We start from the raw sequence: 25,852 nt of genomic DNA, 5'->3' as shown, positions 1-25,852 counted from the left end.
TTTACTTGAATACTTTATTAACTTCAAGACAATTAAAACAATCTGTTGGTGTTGGTGGTATGGTTCTGTTCTGGTAAATTCTCCGCCCATCCATCTGTAATCACTCCTACTCGACCCGCTCCGAACGGGATTCAAACCAGCATCTCCAGTGTGGGAGACGGGCGCAATAACAAGGAGGCTAAAGGCTACAGCCTCTTGTGTCATTTGCTAGTGCACCTCTTGAGGCTAGGGGAGTGAGGTTTACCCACTGCACAGCTACCTACCAGCTGGCTACCCTTACACAGCTATGAGAGTCAGTTGAAGCTGATGTGGTGCAAACAAAGCCCAGGTGAGTTTCTCCCCAGACACGTGGGCAGAGACAGAGTAATCTTCCTCCAAGAGAACTGTGTGACAATACAGGTGAAGGCGACAATGAACAGGAAGGTAACCATACCTCTAGAGACAGGCAACCAACATACACATCTCCAACTAATCAAGAGAGCATGGTTAACACTTGACAGCAAACAATAAACTGGCAAAGAAAGTCAGAAATGCTGTCTAATGAGCATCTGGGTACGAGAAGCCCCCGTGTGGTAGGCGATGCTAGACGAATGACCCCATTGAAGGACATGCGTTCAAACTGATCGCGGAACAAACAGCTTACCCACAGGGCATGTGGCAGGGTGCGTGGTGTTACGTAGCACAGTGTGGACTTTAGCCTCCACCTCCCAGGATATCATGCCCATCACTCAAGGGGAGGGGAAAGCGGTATCCACTGGGGTGGCGGAGGTCTCAATTTCGAAACATCAAAATAACTAATCAGGCTTGATGTTTTTGGAGCCCGGGCAATACGACAGTGTGAAATCAAAACTTGTGAAATAAAACGGCCAGCAAGCCTGCCTAGAGTTAAGATGTTTAGTGCTACGGATGTACTCTAGCTTCTTGTGATCAATCCAAACCACGAAAGATATCCCCGAACCCTCTAACCAATGATGCTACTCACCCAATGCCATCCGGACTGCCAGTAATTTCCGGTTACCGACGTCGTAATTCCGTTCTGCCGGTGTTGAGCGGTGTGAAAAAATGCTCACTGATACATCGTTCCATCCGAGGGAGAGCGATGTGAGAGGATCAATACAGAACTCAGATGCATCCACCTTCACCACAAACGGACTAGCTGGGTTGGGGGTAATTAAAATAGGTGCAGGTGAAAACCGCTCTTTAAGATTAGAAAATGTGGCTTCAGCCCGTAGAGACCAACAAAAGTCAGTAAGGAGACTTGGCAGACAAATGGGCAAGGAGGTGAGATCCATCAGGGGCATGGCAAGTTGGCTATAATTTCTTATAAAACTCAGATAAAAGTCGCCGAACCCCAGCCTTGCGAGAATATGGGGTTGGCCACTCGGAGACGGCTTTAACATTGGTTGGGTCCATATGCACTACCTCAGATGAAATGCTGAACCCCAAGAATGGAACCGACTGTGCATGAAAAGCACACTTCTCTGCCTTGACAATAAGCCAATTCTCCAACAGCCGCTGAAGCACCTGCCTGACTGGCTGCACATGGTCCTTCGTTTTCACCCCTATGGGTGTTAAATGCTGTCTTTCACTCATCCCCCTTACTGATACAGACCAGTGTTGATAAGTGTTGCGTAGGTCCAACTTCGTAAAGATGGACACCCCCTGCAGGAGTTCAAAGTCAGAGGACATCAACAGCAAAGGATAACGGTTCTTCACCTTAATGTCATTCAGCCCCCGATAATCTATGCAGGGTCTAAGCGAGCCATCCTTCTTCTCCACGAAGAAGAACCCCACCCCTTTGGGCAATGGGAAAGGTTGGATGAGACCAGCTGCTAAAGAATAATTGATATACCTGTTCATGGCCTCCCTCTCAGGAGCCGAGAGTGAATACAGCCATTCTCGAGGAGGAGAGGTGCCAGGAAGCAATTCTATAGCACAGTCGTATGGTCAATGAGGAGGGAGTGTCATGGTGCGGGACCGGATGAACACCACTCTCAAGTCATGGTATCCAACGATACTTCGGACAAATCTGCCAGCTTATCCTGCAACAAAACAGAAGACTGGACAGGGGAGACAGCAGAATTAAGACAATGTGAAGAGCAAAAATAGCTCCAATAAAGGACTGTTTCAGATCTCTTTGTGTACCCAGCTGTCATGGATTCAAATTCAAAGTGTGTTTTTTTTCCTCTTCTAGCCTAATTTTATTGAGAGGTTATCAAGGAAGCTTTATTCACACATCCAATCTATATTATCTGTCCCATGAGGAGCCAGACAAAAAGAAGAAAGACCAAATTATTACTTTGGTATTTTTATTGTTGAACTATTGTGTTTGGTACTGCTCTGACCTGTCAATATTTCATTTAAAAACTTATTTTGTGTTTGTCAGATTACTCCAGGCAGCAAGGCAGCCACTAGCAACCTGAATCAGGGTGACATCATTGTGGCCATTGATGGGGTCAACACGGAGGGGATGACACATCTGGAGGCCCAAAACAAGATAAAGTCTGCCAACTTCAATCTGGCACTCACCATGCAAAGGTACATTGTTATATTTACTGGAGTGGCGTGGAATTTGTGGACATTCTCATTTGTATAATAAGTGGACAATTAATAGACAACAATTTGGACAACAACTTATAAATAAAGCAAATAATGTTTATAAATTCAAAAAATGCTAAAACTTTTCTATTACGGGTAAGGATAGGGCTTGAGTCAGAGGTCGTGACCCTCAGACTTTGTAAACTAAATTAGTAGAATACCCTTCTGAAAAGTCCATCTTAGACCAGCATTGATTTCCATGCTGGTCTAGCTGGTTTGATGCTGATCTAGCTGATGTGCTGTACTAGCATAGCCATAGTGTTCGCCAGCGAAATTTAGCTGACAAAACTTGTTAACCAAAGTAGTTTTTTGATTATTCAGCTCCCAATTCAGCAAATCTTGTAAGTGAGTTTTCCCCTGCTGTGAACTGATGTGAGTTTTAACTTTAACATAATGACCAGTCACAGCACAAAGTAGCTACTAGGGTTGGAACATTAACCTTGAAACCTTAAAACTTTGGACACTTGCCCAAAGGACACATTCAGTCTGAATAATAACCTGAAAATAAAGGCATAGCAGTAATGGAAAATTCAATATTATGCAAGACATAAGTTGCATTTTGTCATTTGGCAAATTCCTGTTTGATAGATTTGTCCATCCTGATTAAAATGACACCATGAGGTTGAGGTCAAGGATAACATCCCAGAATGACTCTTCTAGGGTTCCATTCTGGTGAAGACCATAAAACGCAATGTTAACACTGTGATCTTCTCTGATATTCCATCTCTCTTGACCAGCATAAGCTCATAATTAGCTGTATTTTCACCGACAGCTTCTCGTCCTCTTGTGTGATCTGTTTATTCTGGAGTTACAGACAAATTATTGTATTGTATACAGTAAATTACTATATTTAATACAGATGTTAGCAGGTCTCTTGGGCAACTGTGTTTAGTGAGGGTGCTATTGTTTACCCTTTCACAGCAATGTTATAAAAGCAGGACCGTACTTTTCCAACGGGACAATCTGACACTTGATTATGGTATAAATTTTAATGAACCGTAAACAGACAGCAGCTTCAATATATCACTAACACATGTGTTATTACAGAGGCAGATAAGCGGTGTATGCTTGTAGCCTATTTGTTTAATCAGGGAAAGGTCATGTGATTTGATTGCCTTCATATTTTCCCAGTTAGTCTAAAACAAAAATAACACATTCTGACAATGCACTGGCCTTATCAACACAGAATAGCTGCTGATTCATCATGTTAGATGTCGCTAGATCTAATGTTTCTCTTTCATTCTTTAACACACAGTGGGGAATTTACCAAGAAAAAAATTGCTGTTTTAGACCCTATTTACATTTGGGGGAAATAAATTAACGTTATTCAATGAAATACGGTATGAATGTTTATATATATATACACACACAGACATTGTAACGGAACACTGTTCTTGTACATTTCAAAGAGATAGATCATATTTTAACTAGGTTTGATATAGCCAACTAGGTAGCAGGATGATAACATCAGTTACTGTAACATTAATGACCTAATGTTGGACAAATCAGTTGTTCCCACTTGAGCTCAGCAAGCTATCCAGTTTAATCAGAGATTAGTCTTGCTGCTCCTCAGTTAATTAACCTCTTTGCACAAATAAATATGCTTGTAGCCTTGTAGTACATTGCTTGGAGATTATGCTACATGTAGGTTCACTTTAAACCATATGATAAATAATATTTTCAGATGTGAAGAAATGCTGAAAATAACAAAATATTTCAGAAAACAGACAAGACACTGCAAGTCAGGAGAAGATAGGGAGCTCAAGAAGTATGACATGACCCATGGCAGACCAGTAAATGAGAAGTAGATTAATTTATGCAGAAAGTTATTTAAAGAGCCAGACCTTAAGTTAACCAGTGAATAGTCATTCATGCAATGTAAATGGGGCTAAGCTTATCTCTTCTGACCCTAGCAACACCCCTGCTGCAGACTACTGCAATCGGGCATACTTTATGGGACTGTGTGACATCGCTCCACCACCTGAAGCTTTTTAAAATGGAGAAAGTGCCTTTGAGTACACCGCACGTCTCGACTAATTCCCTTTTTTTTTTTTTTTTTTTTAAAATAACAAATTCACCCCACAGACTATAAACTTTCTTCTGTCTTCCTCTTGATTTGATGAGTATATTATAGAGCAAATTGGACAATGCATATCATACTGTACATTCAGCAGCACTTTTCTAACTTCAGAACCTTTCTTCATGGTCTTTGCCAAGTGCCGTTTCATTTATCTGCAACCTCACACTCCAGTTCACCTGATAAGCTATTTTCCAAGCCTGTGCTCCAACTCAAGGCTGCCCAGCACCCACATAAACATACTTACAGAAATACAAAAGCACACAGCTCTGAGAAGCAGATAGAAATGCCCTCCCAGAGGAAGTAATGCAAACTGTCTCCATTTTACTCCAAATGTGGCACAAATCTGTTTTTTCTTTTATTATTATTATTATTATTATTATTATTATTATTATTATTTTGTATGACCGTTTAAACAGTAAATCTGACACTTCTGTTGCAATCTGGGCCACTTTGATATATGTAAATTGGACATGTATATGATTTTGGGCAATATTATTTCAGTGTGAACAGTCAGGTGAGAATCAATGCAATATTTATGATGATTTAACTCGGCATTAGTCATAATTGTGATTGTGGCCCAGATTTGTGAATGTACTGTATATACAGTATTTAATTTTACACAGAAAGGTGCTAAATATTTTTGTTTAATATATAGAAAATGTTGCGACACTTGCTTTGAACGGTGGCAATAGAAGTTAAAATTGTAATATTAACCCATAGATATAAGACAAAAGTTCCAATTTCTGATTAAATAGTATGCTTTCATATTTTGTCATTACCTATAATAAAATCAATATATAATATCACGTCAGAGCCTAAATGAATCCATGTAATCTGTTGATGTGATGATGAACATGTCAGAATAAGGGTGAGTTACACATGAGTTACACATGTGGGTGAGCATTGACTGTTATTTCATGTGCATTTGTGCCACCTTTAGCCATGCTTGGACTTCAAGTTCCAGTGGGAGAAATCGATAGGACTACTATTTGTTTTAGATATAGGTTTAATTAAAGAATGAGGATTAAGTTTAAATTGCGATTAAATATGACTTAAATCCAACCATCAACAGAGAGAGCCAACTATAAGTGAAAGAGACTCAGATACCAGCCATTTATTCTGGGCACATTATACAAATATTTATACAGATCAGTGATATATGCCCTAGACCAACCATTTCTGGGTAAAATCTTTTTGTGGTAAAATCCTTTTCCGGTTCAAAATTGAGCTGTTGTGTGTATATATGTGACCCATGCAGAGCAAGTTGTTGTGTGTATATATGTGACCCATGCAGAGCAAGTGCCAAACTGGCTTTAGCATGTGTTTTCCACAGTGAGTTAACCTGCACCAGTCATCTGTGTGATCCGTGAAGTTTATGGGTCTCTAAAAACATCCTTAATCTCTTAAGCCTAATAAGCAATTTTGATCTATCTCAAGTACACTTAATTTACGTTTACAACTAGTTCACTTTATCATGAGCAGGAGAAGAAAACCCCAAAAAAGGCATGCCCCCTCTTTGTGCATACCTGTGGGGATTACACTGGGTCATACTTCCTTATAGTCACTTTTACTTTAGCAATCTTAATAGATCCCAGACTTCTGGCAGAATTGTTGATACAGGGTGGATACATAGGGAGAGATGATCTGAGGGACTGCATAGGATGCATGTTTTTAAAAATGTAGTGTAACATAATGGAACAAAATGCAGGCGTCTCGAGACATCTTTTAACTTGACACGTCATTTTAAAATTGCTGAAACCCCTGAAAACATTGTGAGATGCATCACAACAGTCAAAGACCAAAAATTAAAAAATAGCACAGAACATTTTTCCCCACGTGTCTTGTCTAGGCTGATAGCCACTAACGCCTTTTATTTATACACACTTTGTCAGCCTTCATTGTGATATTTCAAGGATTTGACTTATAAGAGAAAACAAATGGTCTTTTTGCACACATTTTCTATTTTTTTTAAACTATGTGTGCTATAAAGTCTATTTTTGTCCTTTGTGTGCCTCAAGGCCAGCAGTGTTTTTAATGTAATCTGCTGAAAAGATTCAATTTGGCACAAAGTCTGTTTGAAAAAAGCATTCAGTTCTGATGGCAACAGCAAAAATGGCTTCCTCTGTGGATGGAATTCTATGTGTTGTTATTGCGACAGTGGGGTTCAATCTAATTAAAACAAAAAGGAAAGTTGGCTGCTTCACACAAAAATTCAAACATACCATAATTTTCATTTTGTGTGATCATTTTCACACTGCTCCAACAAACAACAACAAGATTAGCAAACTGAAGGAGGTCACGTGTCTTGTGGACGGCATGGCACATCCTAAAATTCGAAACAACAGTTTCAATCAAGGTACACACACCACCGCCACCTATGGAGGCTGCTTCAATTTCTACCACGCCACGCAGTGCAACATGCATGTTTTCCATTAAATTCAACCCTAATCATTACCAAAGGACAGATTATTTACTCTAGTGTTGTTTATTCTTGAAGAAGGGAAAACCTTGGTAACATTTGTGTGTACTGTGCCAATGGAACCGCATCTACGTGCCCTTTGGTTGATACAAGTGCCTTATCCTAGCCACGATGCAACTCAGCGTGGCGCTTCTCGTCCGGTGTATGACAGCCTTATTCAACAAAACCCAACAACTGAATTTGGTTTGTTCGTGTTTGACGTTTGTTGGTGTTTGTTGGGGCACTGTGAACTAATCTTATGCTTGCATCATGTATCCAGTACCATGCATGTTTATAGTTGCCTACTGGACATTGTAATTTCATCATAAATTATTTAAATCAATTTCTGGTCATAGACTAAGGTGCGAACTTGACAGTCTTTTAGTTCACAGAACTTATTTCCTCAAAAGAAAAAAAAACTTATTTACTCTGTTTTATTACAGGTCAAAGCGGCCTACCCCGGTTCCCATGGCAACATCAAGGATTGACTCCCCTATGCCTATGATCGCCCATCAGAAGGTCTGTCATGCATTACACCTCCCATTCTACACACATCTGCATTCAACATATGTTCATGCATTCAGATATTTCAAACCTCAGACAATTTATCTTCAATTCCAAATTCTCTAATTCTTATCTTACACAGAGACTCATGAAGACAACAGGACTTAGAGTATGTAAGGTCCTGTAAAGAGTCATGTAAATGGGATTATTTGGCAGTCTATGCTGAGGGCCCTTTTAAAGGCTACAATAATGGATTGTTGGCTTTGGCTTCCACTCTACACAGGATGCCTTTATTTTATACAGAGGACTTGTTTTTAAAGGGGTCATGACATGAGGAATCAAATTCTATTTGATCTTTTGACATTCAGTATAAGAGGTCATTGTACTACACTCACATAAAGGATTATTAGGAACACCTGTTCAATTTCTCATTAATGCAATTATCTAATCAACCAATCACATGGCAGTTGCTTCAATGCATTTAGGGGTGTGGTCCTGGTCAAGACAATCTCCTGAACTCCAAACTGAATGTCAGAATGGGAAAGAAAGGTGATTTAAGCAATTTTGAGAGTGGCATGGTTGTTGGTGCCAGACGGGCCGGTCTGAGTATTTCACAATCTGCTCAGTTACTGGGATTTTCACGCACAACCATTTCTAGGGTTTACAAAGAATGGTGTGAAAAGGGAAAAACATCCAGTATGCGGCAGTCCTGTGGGCTGAAAATGCCTTGTTGATGCTAGAGGTCAGAGGAGAATGGGCCGACTGATTCAAGCTGATAGAAGAGCAAATTTGCCTGAAATAACCACTCGTTACAACCGAGGTATGCAACAAAGCATTTGTGAAGCCACAACACGCACAACCTTGAGGCGGATGGGCTACAACAGCAGAAGACCCCACCGGGTACCACTCATCTCCACTACAAATAGGAAAAAGAGGCTACAATTTGCAAGAGCTCACCAAAATTGGACAGTTGAAGACTGGAAAATGTTGAATGGTCTGATGAGTCTCGATTTCTGTTGAGACATTCAGATGGTAGAGTCAGAATTTGGCATAAACAGAATGAGAACATGGATCCATCATGCCTTCTTACCACTGTGCAGGCTGGTGGTGGTGGTGTAATGGTGTGGGGGATGTTTTCTTGGCACACTTTAGGCCCCTTAGTTCCAATTGGGCATCGTTTAAATGCCACAGCCTACCTGAGCATTGTTTCTGACCATGTCCATCCCTTTATGGCCACCATGTACCCATCCTCTGATGGCTACTTCCAGCAGGATAATGCACCATGTCACAAAGCTCGAATCATTTCAAATTGGTTTCTTGAACATGACAATGAGTTCACTGTACTAAAATGGCCCCCACAGTCACCAGATCTCAACCCAATAGAGCATCTTTGGGATGTGGTGGAACGGGAGCTTCGTGCCCTGGATGTGCATCGCACAAATCTCCATCAACTGCAAGATGCTATCCTATCAATATGGGCCAACATTTCTAAAGAATGCTTTCAGCACCTTGTTGAATCAATGCCACGTAGAATTAAGGCAGTTCTGAAGGCGAAAGGGGGTCAAACACAGTATTAGTATGGTGTTCCTAATAATCCTTTAGGTGAGTGTATATAAAAATACTATAAGTTTCAAAACTGCAAACTTTCTCCTTAAGTGATTAAGAGCATTAATATAAAACAAGCAGCAAAAATGGCTTGTTTGGAATTTGTGGAACTTGTGACTTTACAAAGACCAAATATATCTGCATATGCACTGCCAATTTTTCCATCATTGCACCCTTGGCCCTGCCCAGTGGTGCTCGTCAGCAGTGTTGGGGAGTAGCTAACTATGTTTAGCGATGCTACATTTTTCAGTAGCTTGACAGTAGCTCAGCTGCTTTTAAAACAGAGTAGCTTTTCCAGTAGCGAACTACTTTTTCCAGCAAGTAGTGGTGTAGCGTGACCAAACGCTACATCATTTTGATCAGATTATAACTAACAGCCTTCCTTACACCATAGAAGCCAAACTTTTATCGGCAAAACATCCGACAATCTGCTGATCAGAATCAGGCAGCGTCGTCTTCTTGTTGCTCACTTAAATAAGAAGATATTGTCTGATTGTTAATAAAAGAACATTATTTTATTCTTCTATGTAACAAAGAATGTTTCAGACACTTTGTTCTTAATAGATCACACAACAGCATAATTACATTTACTATTTTAAATAACATCATTCAAAAAGTTATTATTGCCTTTTGAGGGATTTTGTTTCTGTTCTAAATGTTTATTTCGCTTCTCATCGTCTGTGCGTTATTGAGAGCAGCGAGTGAATTATTATTATTATTATTATTATATGTATAAATATACATTATATCTCATAATAATTACTATCATGCAGAACTGTTTGATTTCTCAATTTCTTAGCATTTAATTAACTATTATTTTCATGTAAAATAAATACAATTATTGGTTAACCACACTTTCTGCAGGAAAATTATCTCTAGAAAGGTTTAAACGATCATGTGTTGATGAATGGTGAGACACCCGGCGAGCCACATGATTTTTAACAAACAGCCACTTGTGGCTTGTGACCCATAGGTTCCCGACCCCTGATTTAGGATGACCATCCATCCACTTTTTTTGGACCTGAACAAAGCAAACAAATATTTGTAGAGCAACCTCTGTATGTGACCTGTAAAGCTGGCACTTGCATGTCAATGTCAAAAAAGTCAGAAAATACAATGAGCATGAATCCAGGTGAGGGGAGAAATTCATGTATTATCCACACTGAACAAAAAATGCCAGCCCAAGGAGAGTTTGTCATAAAAACTTTATCTTTAGGGAAGTAGGCTACACCTGGCCACAGCAGGACTGAAAAGTGTGAAGTGTATCTAAAAAATATTTTTTTAATGGCGTCTGATCATTTTAGCTTTTATTTTATACTGTTGTATTTTATTTATGGACATTATTAACTGTATTAATGTTACTATTCATTAAATGTATTACATTTAATATATTTAATTAAACACATTACATTTATTTAATTAATACATTAATTAATTAATAAATGTCATTAGTGTAAATTTTGTTATTAATGTTATTGGTTTGATAGTAACATTAAAAAAAATATTGCCTCATTAAGTAGCTTCAGTGTAGCTAACTACTTTTTAATAATAACTTGTAGTGTAACTAACAACATTTTCAAAAGAGTAGCTTGACTGTAGCTTTACTTAAAATTATGAATACCTTGTAGCTTGTCAAACTACAGTTTCAAAGTAGCTTCCCCAACACTGCTCGTCAGTCACTGAAGGAAGAGAGACGGGCCTGTCATGCGAGATTCATCCTAAGTGTACACACACAGGACACCTTCAAGTGCCTGTCTGGATTTAAATGTTTTTCAACATACACGTGCACTAGGCATATGGCATGTACCATAATCAAACATCTCTCGCCACTATTAAAAGACGCAATATCAAGTTATAACTCAAAAATGGATCCCCCATTTTGTTTCATTCAGCTGCACTGTCTAGCTGTTGTGCTGTTTTCAAGGCATCCTGGACCATTGTTGTACCCATCTGTGCTCTTTTTAATTGTTGATCTTTTGTAAACATGCATGCGATGGATGTATTTTATAATTTTGGTGAGTTTTAAAAGCAGCAAAAAACTTGTCTCATTCTGCTGATGCCACTGACTGAGAGAAACACATGCTGTTCAGTGTGAAAACAAACTGGGAAAATGTGAGATGTGTAAACTAGCACCTTTCTGCTTTTGCCTGTTGAATCTGGTTGAAGCACTCAACATCACCGTGGATTGAATTACATTTGTGTATTCAAATGATTTCATTGTGAATTGCTTGTGAAACAGTCAGAATGTGATTCAAGCTTTGCAAATGGCTGTTATTGAATGATGGGGCTTTTAAAATTGGACTATTGGACAGAAAACTGTCACCAATTTAATTAATGAATATTTCATATATCATGACTGTTCATATGAATGAATGACTATGAATGACTAGACTGTTCATAGTCTATTCATAGTTTATGCTGTGAATAGTTTGATACATAAAGATTAAATGTGTTGGGTATACATTATGTGTTAACCCTGAAATGCAGTTTAATGTTGTGCAGAGTTTTCTTTTTCTTTGGATTTTATTTCAAATATAGCTGTATTGGAAGGGCTGCATGACGTTAGCCAATCACAACAGTGGGCATTTACATTGAAGTCTTAAAGTGCTAGGCAGCTTAAAACCGAGTGTTTCAGACAGAGGGCCAGAGACAGGATGGAAAATTATTATATATGACTAAATTATGACTGTTTGTTGGGAAAAAACCTTTACTAGCATTATAAGTGGACCTCAGGGAAGATAATAAACTTTAAAAAAAGAGGATGTCATGACCCCTTTAAGTTTTCTGCTACTTATAAAAAGTCTTATGATGCCCTCTAGTGGTTTTAAATCAGCATTAAAAAAAAGTACATTTGAAGTGAACTTTTGTTTAAAATGTTGAGTTTTTGTTGAGTTGAGTTTTACTTAAGAATCACACAAAAGAAAAAGAGCATATTATTAAAACTTATTAGTACATACATGTATTATATTATGCATTTCAGAACTAAAGGAATAATTCACCCCAAAAAATGACATGAGTAAAAGTTTAATTTTGTGGGTGAACTATCCTTTTAAGTTTCAAATAAGTAAGTACTGATCAAATCATCAGTATTTCAACTCATTTTTAAACTTTTTATATTATTTTTGGCTCTCTTCTGACCAGCTCTGTCTGTTCTTTCCTTTTCAACCCTTTCTACACACACACATATGCCTCTCTTTAAGGATCAGCAAATTAATGGGGGTCTCTCAACTTCTACTCAAACAAACTCCAGCTACTCAAGCAATCACACCAACCAGACCTATAGCATGGTGATGAGCTGTAGTGGAGAGGCTTTTTTGCCTACTCAAAGGCAGTCTCCTTCTCTCAGGGACAAATCCACCCCTATGCAAAAAAGCCAGCAGTATAACTCCCCTATTGGTCTATACTCTGCCGAGACACTGAGAGAGATGGCCATGCTACAGGAGAGGGCTGAGAGCTTGGGGTCAGACATTCCTAGTGGGTATGTAATCATGCATAGAGCTAGATTTGATGCTAGCAGCCAGGTGTGGTACACCTTAACTATCCCTGTTCAAAAAGATTAAGTGAATACTCAATAAAAATATTTGATCTGTATTTTTGTCTTGTATTCCAGTTAAAAGTTCATAAGAAGCTAAATTGTGTGTGATAATAAGACTTGTTTTTAAAGAATATACAGTATATTGAATTGATCTTACCCAATGACATTTAAAAAAATGTCGATAATATTTTTCGATGTTGTAAAAATAAAATAAAATGATATATTCTCTGAAAACAAGTTATTCAGTGCAGAATCTTTCCATACGATTTACACAGAAATTTGTTTTGCTCATGTTTCATGAATAGTGCCTTAACTTAAAACTTTAGGGTTTTTTCATTAGAGGCTGACTGTTTGTGAACCAGTGGAAGATATATTTTCAATCAGACATTGTCATGAAATTAAAAAAGATGTTTTAGCCATTAGACTAAATGATGACATCAGAAAGGTCAGTCAGGGAAACCACAATGTATATGGGAGGCATGGTTCTGCCCCACCTGGTTGCTAACGTCCCTCTTTGACAGAGGAATGACAGCGGATATGCAGCAATCAGAAAGAGGTTACATCTGTTACAGTGACCCCATTCCACTGTGGCAATAGTAGAGCAAAGAGGATCTAGTTAAGGCTTCTGAAGGAATGTGCAAGATGGCAAATTTGAGCTCAAGCTTTAGTTGTTCCAATGGCAGCCCTCCTTCAGGTACTGTGGTCAGGTTATACTGTCATCTCAATGTCATCGCAGTGAATTTTGGCAGTACTGTTGTGGATAAAAAAAATGGCTGACAGTTTTCTGTACCATCTCAATTTACCCTCTTCCTCATAACATGTGCTACAGCACAGAGGAAATCTCAGGCCATTGACCAATACAGTTAAACTTTCACCATAGAGATGGGGTGAGAGAACACCTGTTGCACTTCACTCTATAAAAAGTCATGGAATGTCAGGGTTCAGTTTCCTAACTACGCTGCTACACTGATACATCCCCCTCACTCCCTCCTGTTACTCCTTTACAAGTAGGCACTCAAATGAAGACATATTTCTCTTCCATCGTATGTGGCCAATGAAACAAGTCACATTAATGTGGGCACTTATTTGCATTAATTAGCCTCTTTGACAAGCTACCTTCTGTGTGTGTGCACAAACACGTTATATATTGCATTCAGCCCAACCACACACACATACACAATCAAACACACAAACATTTTTCCTTTTCCTTAAATGTGAAGTTTGTAATTTCCACTTGTGGCAAGGAAGCACCACAAAATGAAGAACTTTCACTGGCAGAACCCCTCCATGTTAAATTTTAAACAAGTCTAACCAATGCCCTTCTTTCTGTTTCCGTCTGCCATTGTAGGTTATTACCAACACTCCTGTCAAGTTAGTAACAGCTTCCTGGCATAACGTTTAAATGCTCTGTGTGGTATACGTGCATGGAATTGTTTGGAACTGCCTTTTTGGTGTGTTATCAACAATTAAGTGTGGTTAGTGAGATTTGTCTTATCGTGCAATCAAAGCTTGCTTTAATGGTGAACGTATGCTTAATGTGATTCCATACTACAACACAGAGAAACGTATATGATAAGCTGACTTACTCTTTGAGTGCTGGATGTATATAAACTATTCTTTGAAAAAGAAGACTTTTCCTCCACTGAGCTGAATGGTTCTGAGCAGAATGATTCCGGTAGCTGTAGTTAACTGTAGGAGGTGGCCGACTCTTGATTAGTCACTTTCCCAGTCCAGTCAATTCTAATACTGATCACCACGATCGAAAAGAAAATTCATATGAGCCTGGATCGGTAAGCAGGTCCACACAGAATCTGCACTAATAGAACTCTACTTTAGGCAGTACAGATTTCCGCAGAATTGGGTCATTCACAAAGCACTACGTAACCTTCCATAGTTTAAATCAATGTTAAATTTTACAATAGTGTTCCATTCATTAATAATAGTAAGTGCATTACGTATCATGAACAACCAATTAACAATATATTTTTTACACCATTTATTAATCTTTGTTAATGTTAGTTAATACAAATAAAACATTTAACTTTTGATTTCAAAATGTTTGAAATTATTTTAATATGTTGAAATTAACGGTAACTAAAAGTAATAAAGGCTTAAGTATTGTTCATTGTTAGATCCCCCCTTCATAATGTTGTTAAATAATGGAACATTATTGTAAAGTGTTTCCTAATCAATTCTGCAAAACTTTAACCCAAGGTTTAATCAAAATCAGTGTAGATAATGCAAGGAAAAAGTCCCCTGATTCCATCTGGGCCTGTCCTTAAATAATAATCCCAGCTAGAACTGTGTTGTAGTGTGTGTTAAGGGTGGCTATAGGTTTGCTTTGGCTCGATGTCTATATGTTTTTCTTAGAACTCATGTTTAATATGCAGAGAATGTTTTAGCTATAGTTATGTGGATACACAAATTATTTGTTCCTATTTGGACAATTCTCTGTTAATATACTGTAAACACAATTTGTGTGTAAACCAAAAATTAACAATTTCCATAAGAATGCATTTATGCACAAATTTGTTCTACTTATCTTTCATGAATAAGGCCCAATGTGCTATGCTCTACTGCATGTTGTAGTAATGCAAATCGTTGTATGTGTCATGATTCGTGCAGTAGTAACATTGTGGTGTGTAAAACGTGTGTTTGATGTGTTGCATAATAGTTGTGTTGATTACCTTTAAAATACGTTGAGCCTTTTATTTAGCCTATTTTGTTTTTTTATGTAGTTATTATCATACTATAATTTATTTTGTTTGTCTCACCTACAACTCCTGTCTCACCTTTCACTACTGAATAAACCTTCAACCCCACCCCCTTCCCCATTTATCTCTCTATCCCTCTTTCAAACTCTCTCTATTCTCTCTTCCCCCAATACTCATCCCTTACCCTTACTTTACCCTTACTCATTCCCTCACTGGCACAGCAATGAGTACCTGCCCAGCTTCAACCCCATAGCTCTGAAGGACTCTGCCCTTTCCACCCACAAGCCCATTGAGGTGAAGGGGCCTGGAGGCAAGGCCACCATTATCCATGCCCAGTACAACACTCCAATCAGCATGTACTCCCAGGATGCTATCATGGATGCCATTGCTGGCCAGTCCCAGGCCAGGGGTAGCGAGCTGTCCGGGTAAGATCTCCTGCACCTAACTGTGTCTTCTTCCTTCCCACATGACCTGCATGAATGTCTTTGCCATATAGCCAAACAGCCATGCTTAACTAGGCCAGCGCTATCTGCTCAATGCTGCAGAGGCTAAAGACTTCCCAAGGATGTCTGATGATAGTCTGGATATTGGCTCTAGCATTATTGTTTCTGTGATCCAGTAGTGGTGTAAAATGTTGTATGATGTGTACATGTTCTCTGAATGCACACAGAGGGCAGAGAATGCCAGTTAGCAAACTTCTCAAAGCCCTTAATATTAGTAAATGTAATGTTTAGTTTCTGTGGAGCCTGCTGGATTTTTTGTTTGCTTTTGTTGTGGTTACAATAATGGGAATTGTCAGTTGGAGAAGTTAAGGGTTGTGGTTTATTGGCATGCTGTCTGTTTTAATAGCAGATCTCAAGCATCTTTACCTATGTGGGCTTTGTGCACTATATTTTTGCACAGTTTTGCTCCTGGATTCTCACTGGGATTGAATTTTCGCTGTGATCTACATATTTTGATGTTTGTTGTTATTGTTGTCAACAGTGATTCTTGTGATCTGTGGTATTTGTATGGTTTACAATGTAAATGAAAGGGGCCACTCTATACTCATGCTTATCTATTCTCTAGACTTATTTCAGTGTAGTGTCAGAAGCCACTCTCTGGTGCATAATGTGGAAGCTTTATCTAATTATTGCTCTCTCACTCCATTCCATCCATCCAATCATCTATCTATCCATCACTTCATCTGTCCGTCACACTGTACATCACATACCCTGTCCTGTCCATGCCTTGCCCAATCCTAATGACCCTGCCTGGCAGCAATGAAGCGCTTTCTGGCTCTACCCTATCGTAAGTAGCCTGATCCATGTGTTTGATACGAGCCATTTCTTTTTATCTCTGCCGCTCTCGATCTGTATTTTCCTCTCTCACACACTGCAACCCTTTTCTAATATGATCTATGTTCTTCAAAGAACAAGTTCTGTAATGCACCTGACATTTGTTGTGCATGAGTAGAGACTGTTTTACACTTCAGTAATGTTTGAAATACAGTGGTCCCAAAAGGCAGGGCTGTCACTAATATTTGTGGAGCCAAAGAGGACCTTAGTGAGCCCTCCAGGGTACAACAATTTTCCCAGTTGTTTTCCCCAACGATGGCCCTGCCAAATTTGTTTTGAACATTTAAGTCACAATTAAAAAATGTATGATTGTGTTAGATTCTTTATTAAAATATTAAAGCAAGTGGTGTGTGTTTGCACAAATACTTTTCAAGTAAAAAGAATGATATTGTTCAAAATTAAGACAAAAAGTATTTGGACATTTTCTGGCTGTAAAACAGTATGTTCATAGTTAAAGGGCACCTATTATGGCATTTAAAATGTTCCTAATATTGTTTTGGGAGTCCCCAACAACAGTTTTACATGCATGTAATGACAAAAAACACTTTTGTTGTCTTATAATATGCATTTATGTTTACCTGATTTGCTGACCGACTCCCAAATGATTCGTTCAATGACTCATTTTTCCAAACCCCTCCTTTGCGTGACGCTAATCTGCGGTGATTGGTCAGATGACCCAGTCAGTTGTGATTGGTATACTCTGTACAGAGATTGTCGGAAACGGAACGCCCATCACCGCTTTGTAGTAAATAAATCAAAATCAGAGAAGGAATTTGAGTTGATTTATGTTAGCGATCATAGCCCAAAGTTCGGTGGTAAACACACAATCAGTTATTGTTTGCGTTAGGCCAACGCATAAACATATTGGTAAAGCACTGCATTGCTACAAGTTATTGCTCTATTCTTTATGACAACTCCAATAACATCAACAAACATTTCATACATTTAAAAAAAATTGACATTGGAGACCTAGAAGCTGTGCTGAGCGTAACAACACACACAAATACTTATTAAGCATGCTAAAAAACACGTAAAAGCAACAATTATTAATAATACTTACAGGTTGTGATTCGGAGGAGGAAGCTGATCCAAATAAACTTGGTACTGAACCTTCCTTCAGTATCAACCGGCCTACGAATCCACACTTGAAAGCATTCATGTTCGTAGAGCAATCGTCATTAAAATGACGCGAACACAGCACAAGGTTCGGGCTATACTTGTGTGGTATATTTGTAAATATAAACTCTAGCCACTGATTCTTCACATGCTCGTCCCTGGGCAGTGAAAAAAAAGGTTGCTTTTGATATGCACTTCAGAACACAGCATCTTGTTGTCGACATGATGTTTTCAATTTTTCCCTGGTGTCTGCGCGCGCAATGAGTGGGCGTGGCCAATTTGATAATTTTTCGTCTTGATGTCACAATGAAAAGGAAAATGACTCATTGGAAAAACGATTCATTAAATTGACTCAGAGTCGACTCCTACTTTTGAGAGACAATAACTTTTTTTACGGTGAACTTTCATATATAAAACTTTGCAGGATGTTTTTGTTCACTTAAATCTATGTTACACACTACATGAAAGGTAATTTTCAAAATTCCATAATAGGTGCCTTTTAATGTAATGAACTGCACCTGTTGTTGCTTTGCTAGAACACCTGTGTAAACTGAGGAGAAATTCATACATCCACTAAAATGACATTGACATCTGTTAAGAAAATGGCTAGGAAAAATTTTGTTCTGAAAAAAGGTCTAGCATCATTTGTTTGCAAATGCCACTAATGCAACACAGTACTGTAACCGGACATTCAAGATTGTGGACACGGAATGCAGTAGACTACTCATCTGTATATTCAGTCTGTCCTCCTCAACATCTGTGGCAGTTATGGCCATGATGCAATGCATTAGGGCATTTTAAAGGCATTTTAGATTAACACATTTTAAAGTGTGCCTTAAGTGTCCAAACGTTTCTTAATATTTTTTGGGCCACTGTAGCTGGATTTGCATTTTTATTTAGCCAAATGCAATGATGACATCACAGAGTGTACCTTTCGTTTTGCCTTGTTCCTAACCCTTCAAATGCCCCTCCAACATGACATGACTCCATACTTGATCTTGCTGCAAGGGTAACTTTGAGAGTCTTGGGCGTCAATTTTGTAGTTTGGTGGAAATTTGTTTAAAAGGGTGAGGTTTACAGAAGGAGGGTCTGCTATGTGGAAACTGAAAATCCATTCTATCGGTGATTCAGTTGTAGATGTCAACAAACTGATTTCTGAATACTCTTTACTACGCTGTCATTCTTCTGGGTAAGAGATATAGGCTATGTGTACAAAATATGCTTTGTTCTAGATAAGTGAATTTTGTAGTAATAAGCAAGTTTCTGCCCTTTAAAATGCCAATGCTTCTTCTTTGCTGTTTATTAGCATACTGTATGTGTGAAGCATATTGCATATTTATATACTGTATATTTACCGAAATAAATTAGTGATAAAAGGATAGTTCACCCAAAAATGAAAATTCTCATAATTTGCTCACCCTCATGATATCCTAGATGTGTATGACTTTCTTTCTTCTGCAGAACATAAATGAAGACTTTTTGAAGAATATTTCAGCTCTGTTGGTCTATACAATGCAAGTGAATAGTGACCAGATCCAAGGGCATAGGTTTGGTTTGAAAGTTGGTAGGGACATAAAGCAAGAATAATATTAAAAATGTTGTTATTAAGAAAATGCAAGAAATTCAGAAATATAGGAAAAATAACAATGTCAAATAACAATTAGGCCTATCATTTCTTACAGTATTTGTCTACCCCACTATGTTAAATATTAGCATTTTGTTTTATGCATTTGGCAGACGCTTTTATCCAAAGCGACTTATAGTGCACTTATTACAGGGACAGTCCCCCCGGAGCAACCTGGAGTTAAGTGCCTTGCTCAAGGACACAATGATGGTGGCTGTGGGGATCAAACCAGCGACCTTCTGATTAACAGTTATGTGCTTTAGCCCACTATGCCACCACCACTCCATTAACCAGAGGTATTTCTAAAGAAAACAAAAATTAAGAACTGACCACTGCACAGTTAGGAGGAAACTGTAATATGTGATAAACTTGGATAATATGTTGAATTATGCGGTAATGTTAATGGGTCAAAATCAAATGTTATATTTTTCAAGAGTATTTACCTTGGTAAATAATATCCAAGGGACAATATAAAGTGACAATCTGTAAAAAGTTAAATCTAAACAAAGTGTAGGCTAAATTAACAATTTACATCACAAGATGAACAAATGATGGGTAGAATGGAACTTTGGAACATTGACATTTTCCCCAGCTTTCTGCATTCCAACTCCCCTCACTCCCACATAATCTTTTCTCATATTGTTTATTTATATGTACTTAAATTTTTAGCAAAAGTAGGCCTCCTGATCAAAGTAGGCTTTAGGCTTAGCCTACAATTAACTTTTTTTTTTATCACAAAAACCTGATTTTATTGACAAAACATTATTTTCTAATCCTGATGCTCTTCTCCAATGTGCAAAATGAAAAATGTAAGGTGTCTTCCTGAAGAGGGCAGAATCGTCTATTGGGCTGCATTCAAAACTCATTAAATGTTTTACTTTTTGACAGGAAACATATTGTACACGAAAAGTATGCTTGTTTAAATCTGCTAATTACAAGATACTAATGGAAATCCGCCCATGTAATCTCCAGAAAATAATAAAAATAAAAATAAATCCTACAAATGAAAAAGTAACAGATGCCATGTGACAACACTGTTTGTGTGCAGCTTTAAAAGAGATAGGACAATCATTTACACTTTAATAATTATACTAATAGAAAATAAAAACATAGTATAAGATTAAAGATTTTCTGTTTCATTTTGGATTTTATGAAAGTTCTTCCTAAAGTAATGCTATGACCAGACCTTTCAAGCTCCCAAAATCACAAAGGCAACATAAAATTAATCAAAATGACTCCAGTGGTTAAATCTAAGTCTTCAGAAGTGATGAGATAGGTGTGGGTGAGAAACAGATAAATCCTTTTTTACTATAACCACATTAAATTTCACATTCTGAAAGTTAAAGTGTAGATTTATAGGAAAAAGGGATTGAAATGTTGATCTGTTTCTCAACCAAATTGATTACATTGCTTCAGTAGACGTACAGTATATTATACCACTGGAGTCATATTGATTACTTTTATGCTGCCTTTATGTGATTTTAGGGGCTTGAAAAAGCTGGTCAAATTCACTTGCATTAAAAGGACCTACAGAGCTGAGATATTGTTCTAAAAGCCTTTGTTTGTGTTCTGCAGAAGAAAGAAAGTCAAACACATCTGTGATGGCATAAAAGCGAGTAAAAAAAGTTAGATAAAAGTGAGACAGACATTGTTATGCAATACATCCTAAAGTATGTGACATAGTCAGGGTTGGAGAGTATCAGAATACATGTAATGAGATTACATATTTATAAGTAACTGTAGTCCACTAGAGTTACAATTTAAATAATTGATAATTAGAATACAGTTACATTTAAAAAGTAGTTTGATTAATGAAGAGATTAATTTGTATTTTATTGTCATTTGTTTCATTTAATATTAAGTCCTTTCAGATGGAAAACATTTATACATACAAAAGATGTGATTCAAAGTGCATTTGAACAGCAGTGAAACACTTTCTTATGATGTGTAACATTCATACGAGTAGACAGAGAATTAAGTTTGAAGTAAGTTTGGAGCAGAAGAAATAGAAATAAACCTTGTGTAAATTGTCAGCTTTACGCTAAGCTAAAATGCTATTTCTAACCATTTTACATGCACATGTTATCAGACACGATCATATTTATTTATCAAGAAAATTCACGTTAGAGCATAATTTCAATTTTTCCAGTAAGACCTTTGATATTAGGGCAAAAATCGTATTCTTGATAATAATTTTTCTATTGTTATCCTGTAAAAATATCTAAAAATCCTTAAAACAAGATCAATTTGATTGATCTTGTTTTAGAAACAACACTGCATAAGATATTTAGGTTTTTCAGAGAATGTATTTTTAACATGTGTAATTTGTCTTACTGTACTGTAATGAGTTTTTATAGTCAAAACAAGTGAAAAAAAATCTACCAGTGCTGAAGAAGTAATCCAAAGTATTTAGAATACGTTACTGACATTGAGTAACGTATTCTGTTAATCTAACAGAATACGTTACAAATTACATTTTACAACATGTATTCTGTATTCTGTAGTGGAATACATTTCAAAAGTAACCCTCCCAACCCTGGACATAGTAATAATGGCAGTAAATTAGTCCCAATTAGGATGGGGAAAAATTGCATCCCGGTTCATAAACTATAAAATATTAACCTACAAATAACATTAAAAAAAGGATACACATTATGGGGTTACAAATTGAAACACTTTAGATTACGTTCCCAGTCATGTTGATAAGAAATTGTATATTTCACCAGTACGGCTCTTTCTGTGGTTGCAGTAATCTGCCAGTTAAAGACCGTGTTATAGACAGTGCTTCCCCAGTGTATCAGGCCGTCATCCCCAGGGAGCTCAATGAAATGGAGCCCTCTGATTGGGCTCTCAGAGCCGCCCAGCTGCAGTCCAAGTCCTTCCGCATCCTCGCCCACATTACTGGGACTGAATACAGTAAGTGTGCCTGCTATATACACTAAACAATTAATGATTATTTTTTAACAATATGCATTGTTCAGTAATACTTGCTAAGTTGCATAGATACATCTGGCTTGCTATTGTCAATTTCCTTTTTTTTATATAGATTTTGACTTGATTCTGAAAAAGAGCTAGATCTATCCACTGACATTTTCTCTCCTATCTTTTCTCCTCCTCTACAGTGCAAGACCCTGATGTGGATGCTCTGAGAAAATCAAGGTAGGCATCTACCAGCAGCATCTGGTGGCCACATATTTGACCTGTGCCGAGAGCCAGCCCTCTTACTCTTAAAGCCTGAAAGGCTGATCAATAAAGCTGACATTTGATCAGAGTTCCCCAAATATACCCCCTAGTCTCACACCACTTTCTGTGTTAAACTTCACCCACACACAGCCTAATACCAAGTTTAGACATTGATTTACATTAATGCAGCACTTTATTCACAGTAGTCTGTATTGTATTTCATATTGTCATTTACATTTTTAACACAATGTAAATTGTGACCTCAATATCAAAGTATGACCTCAGATTATACTAGGCTTGGACTGAATGCATATGTTACATGTACATTTTGGAACACGGTCAGAAAGCCACAAACATTAATACACTTACACAATTTGGCCAGGGGAGTGAAGGCCATATTCCCTAACCCATTTCTCCACCCTCTCTTTTCTCTCTCTTTCCTTCCCTCTGTTTTCCTGTATATCTCTCTTGATGTCACAGGGAAAAGTTTGAATCTGAAGCCAAAGGCCCTCGTTTTGCTAAACTGAAAAACTGGCACAATGGCCTGTCGGCACAAATACTTAATGTGCCACAATAATTGCTTCAAGACAGAGAGAATTAGACAGGTGGCATAGACAGGCTATACAGAAAGACTGTAGTACTTAAGTTACAAGTAAGTTAAAGCACGTAAGAGGGAAAGGCAGAAAAGGTAATAATGAATATTAGTTAGAATTGAGTGGCTTTTTCCATGTTACCACTATGAAAGATTTACAGTTTCAAGATAGTTGAGCAGTTTGTGGTATATTTTTATTTTCAAGGGAATGTCGCCGACATTTAAGTTCTCTCTCTTGTATCGCATTGTTGGCTTATATATTGATGCTTGTTGAGAACATCATTGCATCTGTGTGCAAGTCTTTCAAATCCATCAAATAAAAAAGCGACTGTGTGAACTAAAAAAAATCAGTCAAAAGCCTCTTTGGAAATGGTCTTTGTGTGTGTGGAACTACACCGATGTATCGGCCAATTATTGATAAAAATAAAGAATTACTTGCATGTCGGTAATAGGCATGAAAACGCAGATATGAAAGCCCTATGGTTAATTAATTAATTAAAAATACACTTTGCAAAAACTGTGAATTCAAAGCACAATCTTGAAATAATAATAGAGAAGGGTTGGCACTCTGAAGAACATGTAATATTTAATTTGAATTTTTTATCGTTCTCATGTTAATGCAGAAAAAACACCATAAATGGACGGGACAGTTGTAAAAGTGGGTCTTACCTGTTGGCTACATGATGAGGGAAACCATCCAAAATGCTTTGAAACCAGCAGACTTTGACTTATGAGACATCTGTTTGATATCCATTTATTAACCTTAAGTGATTGCGTTTTAAACTGCAAAAACAGAAGTGCAATAAACTTTTAGAAGTAAAAAAATGTACTTTTACTTAGAATTTTTTTTCATCATGTTATCAAATTTAGTAATTGTTTTGTATCTTTTATTTTTTTTATCTGGGATGTATCTTTAACCGTGGCTCTCTTTGAAATGTTTGCCTGTCAAGTGTTGAACAGATCCAGTGTTCAGTTGAAATAATCTATTGTTAGAACAGTAAACATCTTTTATATCTCTTTGAATTTTTTTTCCTAATACAAATCTAATGACAAAATAAGGTAAGTTGCTAAATATCAGTACAGTTATGGGTCAATATTTTTTTCAAGGAGGTATCGGTGTTGGCCATAACTTCATAAAGTAATATCGGTGCATCCCTATATACCTGTGTTCAAAAGATTTAGGTCTGCAGAAAGAAAAAACATTTAAAATCAGTGGTTCTCAAATGGTTTTGTTATAGGACCCAGATTTTACATTAGACATCAAGTTGTGACCCAACACAGCACCAAATTGTGTTACATACAAAATGTCCTTAAAATTAAACATTGGAATAATATTACAATGAACCACATAGGCCCAACTAAATTTACAATTTTGTAAATGCATAAAAACACAGGGAGCAAACACTGGGCTAAATATGGCAATATTATAACCCATTTTACTACTAAAGAATAAAAAATAATAATAAAATAATAATTTGAATATCGTGATTGATTAGATGCACAGCATTTGATGTCAATAGCAAAAGATATGGGACACATTTTTTCCTCCCTTTTAAAACTTCATAAGCCTTTATTATTCTGTTCTATCAATACGCGATTATATGGTTAGTTGCATTTTATTATTTTCATTTAGCTTTTTTTCACTGCAGCAAATTACCCAAACACAACATACCTGCAATTTTGAGTAGCAACCCACCAGTTCAGAACCATTGCTCTAAACTTTACATTAACTTACAATTATTTTAAAGAATACCCTGCTATAATTATTTTAAGCTTTAAGGCATGACAACTTTTTAAATTTCCAAATTCTCTCTTTGCTTGGGTCATCTGCTTGGTAAGCCCCCTCATTAGATCATTTGTCTTGTGCCCTTCTCTAAACCTTTGATGCTGTGATAGCATACCAATGATTACGTAAGGCCAAGCAAATGTTAAAATTGTTTGCATATGCAATTAGTGATTGTAGGTATTTTTATTCCAGGATTCATGAGTCATTGCTTATCTGCTTAAACGCTGACTCCTTAAAGAGTGTTCTGCATGAAGTAAAAGCTTTAGCTTTAGACTTAAAATTTGAATTACAAAACTATTATTCTTTTGAAGAGAATATTTTCATTGATGTTCTGAAACTGATGTTTCAAAACATATGAAATCCATGAAATCAAAACTTGACAAAATGTACTTTTAATAGATTTTATTAAATCTGTGTAGTGCTGGAAGAGTCATCGAGACTGTAGGAAAAGTGTACATATTGTTCACTTTTCCTACAGTCTGGATGACTCATCCAGCACTACACAGATTTTGTACAATCAAATGCTCTCTAGAATGAGAATTTCCCTCCCCATAATACCACCTGCTACCAACTACTAAGTAGGTTCAAGGCTGTGACATAACTTAACAATCCGCACATAATTTGCTCACCTTTAAGCCATCCCAAATGTGTATGCCTTTCCTCCTTCAGCAGAACTGAAATGAAGATTTATATAAGCACATTTCAGCTCTGTATGTCCAT

The 25,852-nt window shown here is 37.3% G+C and overlaps 1 protein-coding gene across 1 annotated transcript in view; it reads left to right on the top strand.

Moving 5' to 3' along the window:
- The window catches only part of ldb3a (LIM domain binding 3a), a 51,049-nt gene that overhangs the window by 10,763 nt on the left and 14,434 nt on the right, over nucleotides 1-25,852 (top strand). Inside the window, exons 3-9 of the mRNA XM_052150467.1 lie at nucleotides 2,387-2,538; nucleotides 7,580-7,655; nucleotides 14,129-14,151; nucleotides 15,716-15,919; nucleotides 22,321-22,487; nucleotides 22,694-22,730; nucleotides 23,235-23,330. Of these exons, the coding sequence (XP_052006427.1) occupies nucleotides 2,387-2,538; nucleotides 7,580-7,655; nucleotides 14,129-14,151; nucleotides 15,716-15,919; nucleotides 22,321-22,487; nucleotides 22,694-22,730; nucleotides 23,235-23,330 (755 nt within the window). The remainder of the gene's footprint in view (nucleotides 1-2,386; nucleotides 2,539-7,579; nucleotides 7,656-14,128; nucleotides 14,152-15,715; nucleotides 15,920-22,320; nucleotides 22,488-22,693; nucleotides 22,731-23,234; nucleotides 23,331-25,852) is intronic.

This window comes from Xyrauchen texanus, chromosome 20 (genome assembly GCF_025860055.1).
Source record: "Xyrauchen texanus isolate HMW12.3.18 chromosome 20, RBS_HiC_50CHRs, whole genome shotgun sequence".
NCBI lineage: Eukaryota > Metazoa > Chordata > Actinopteri > Cypriniformes > Catostomidae > Xyrauchen > Xyrauchen texanus.
Note: the sequence above shows the minus strand (reverse complement) of the source record. Positions and strands in the feature narration are given on the sequence as shown.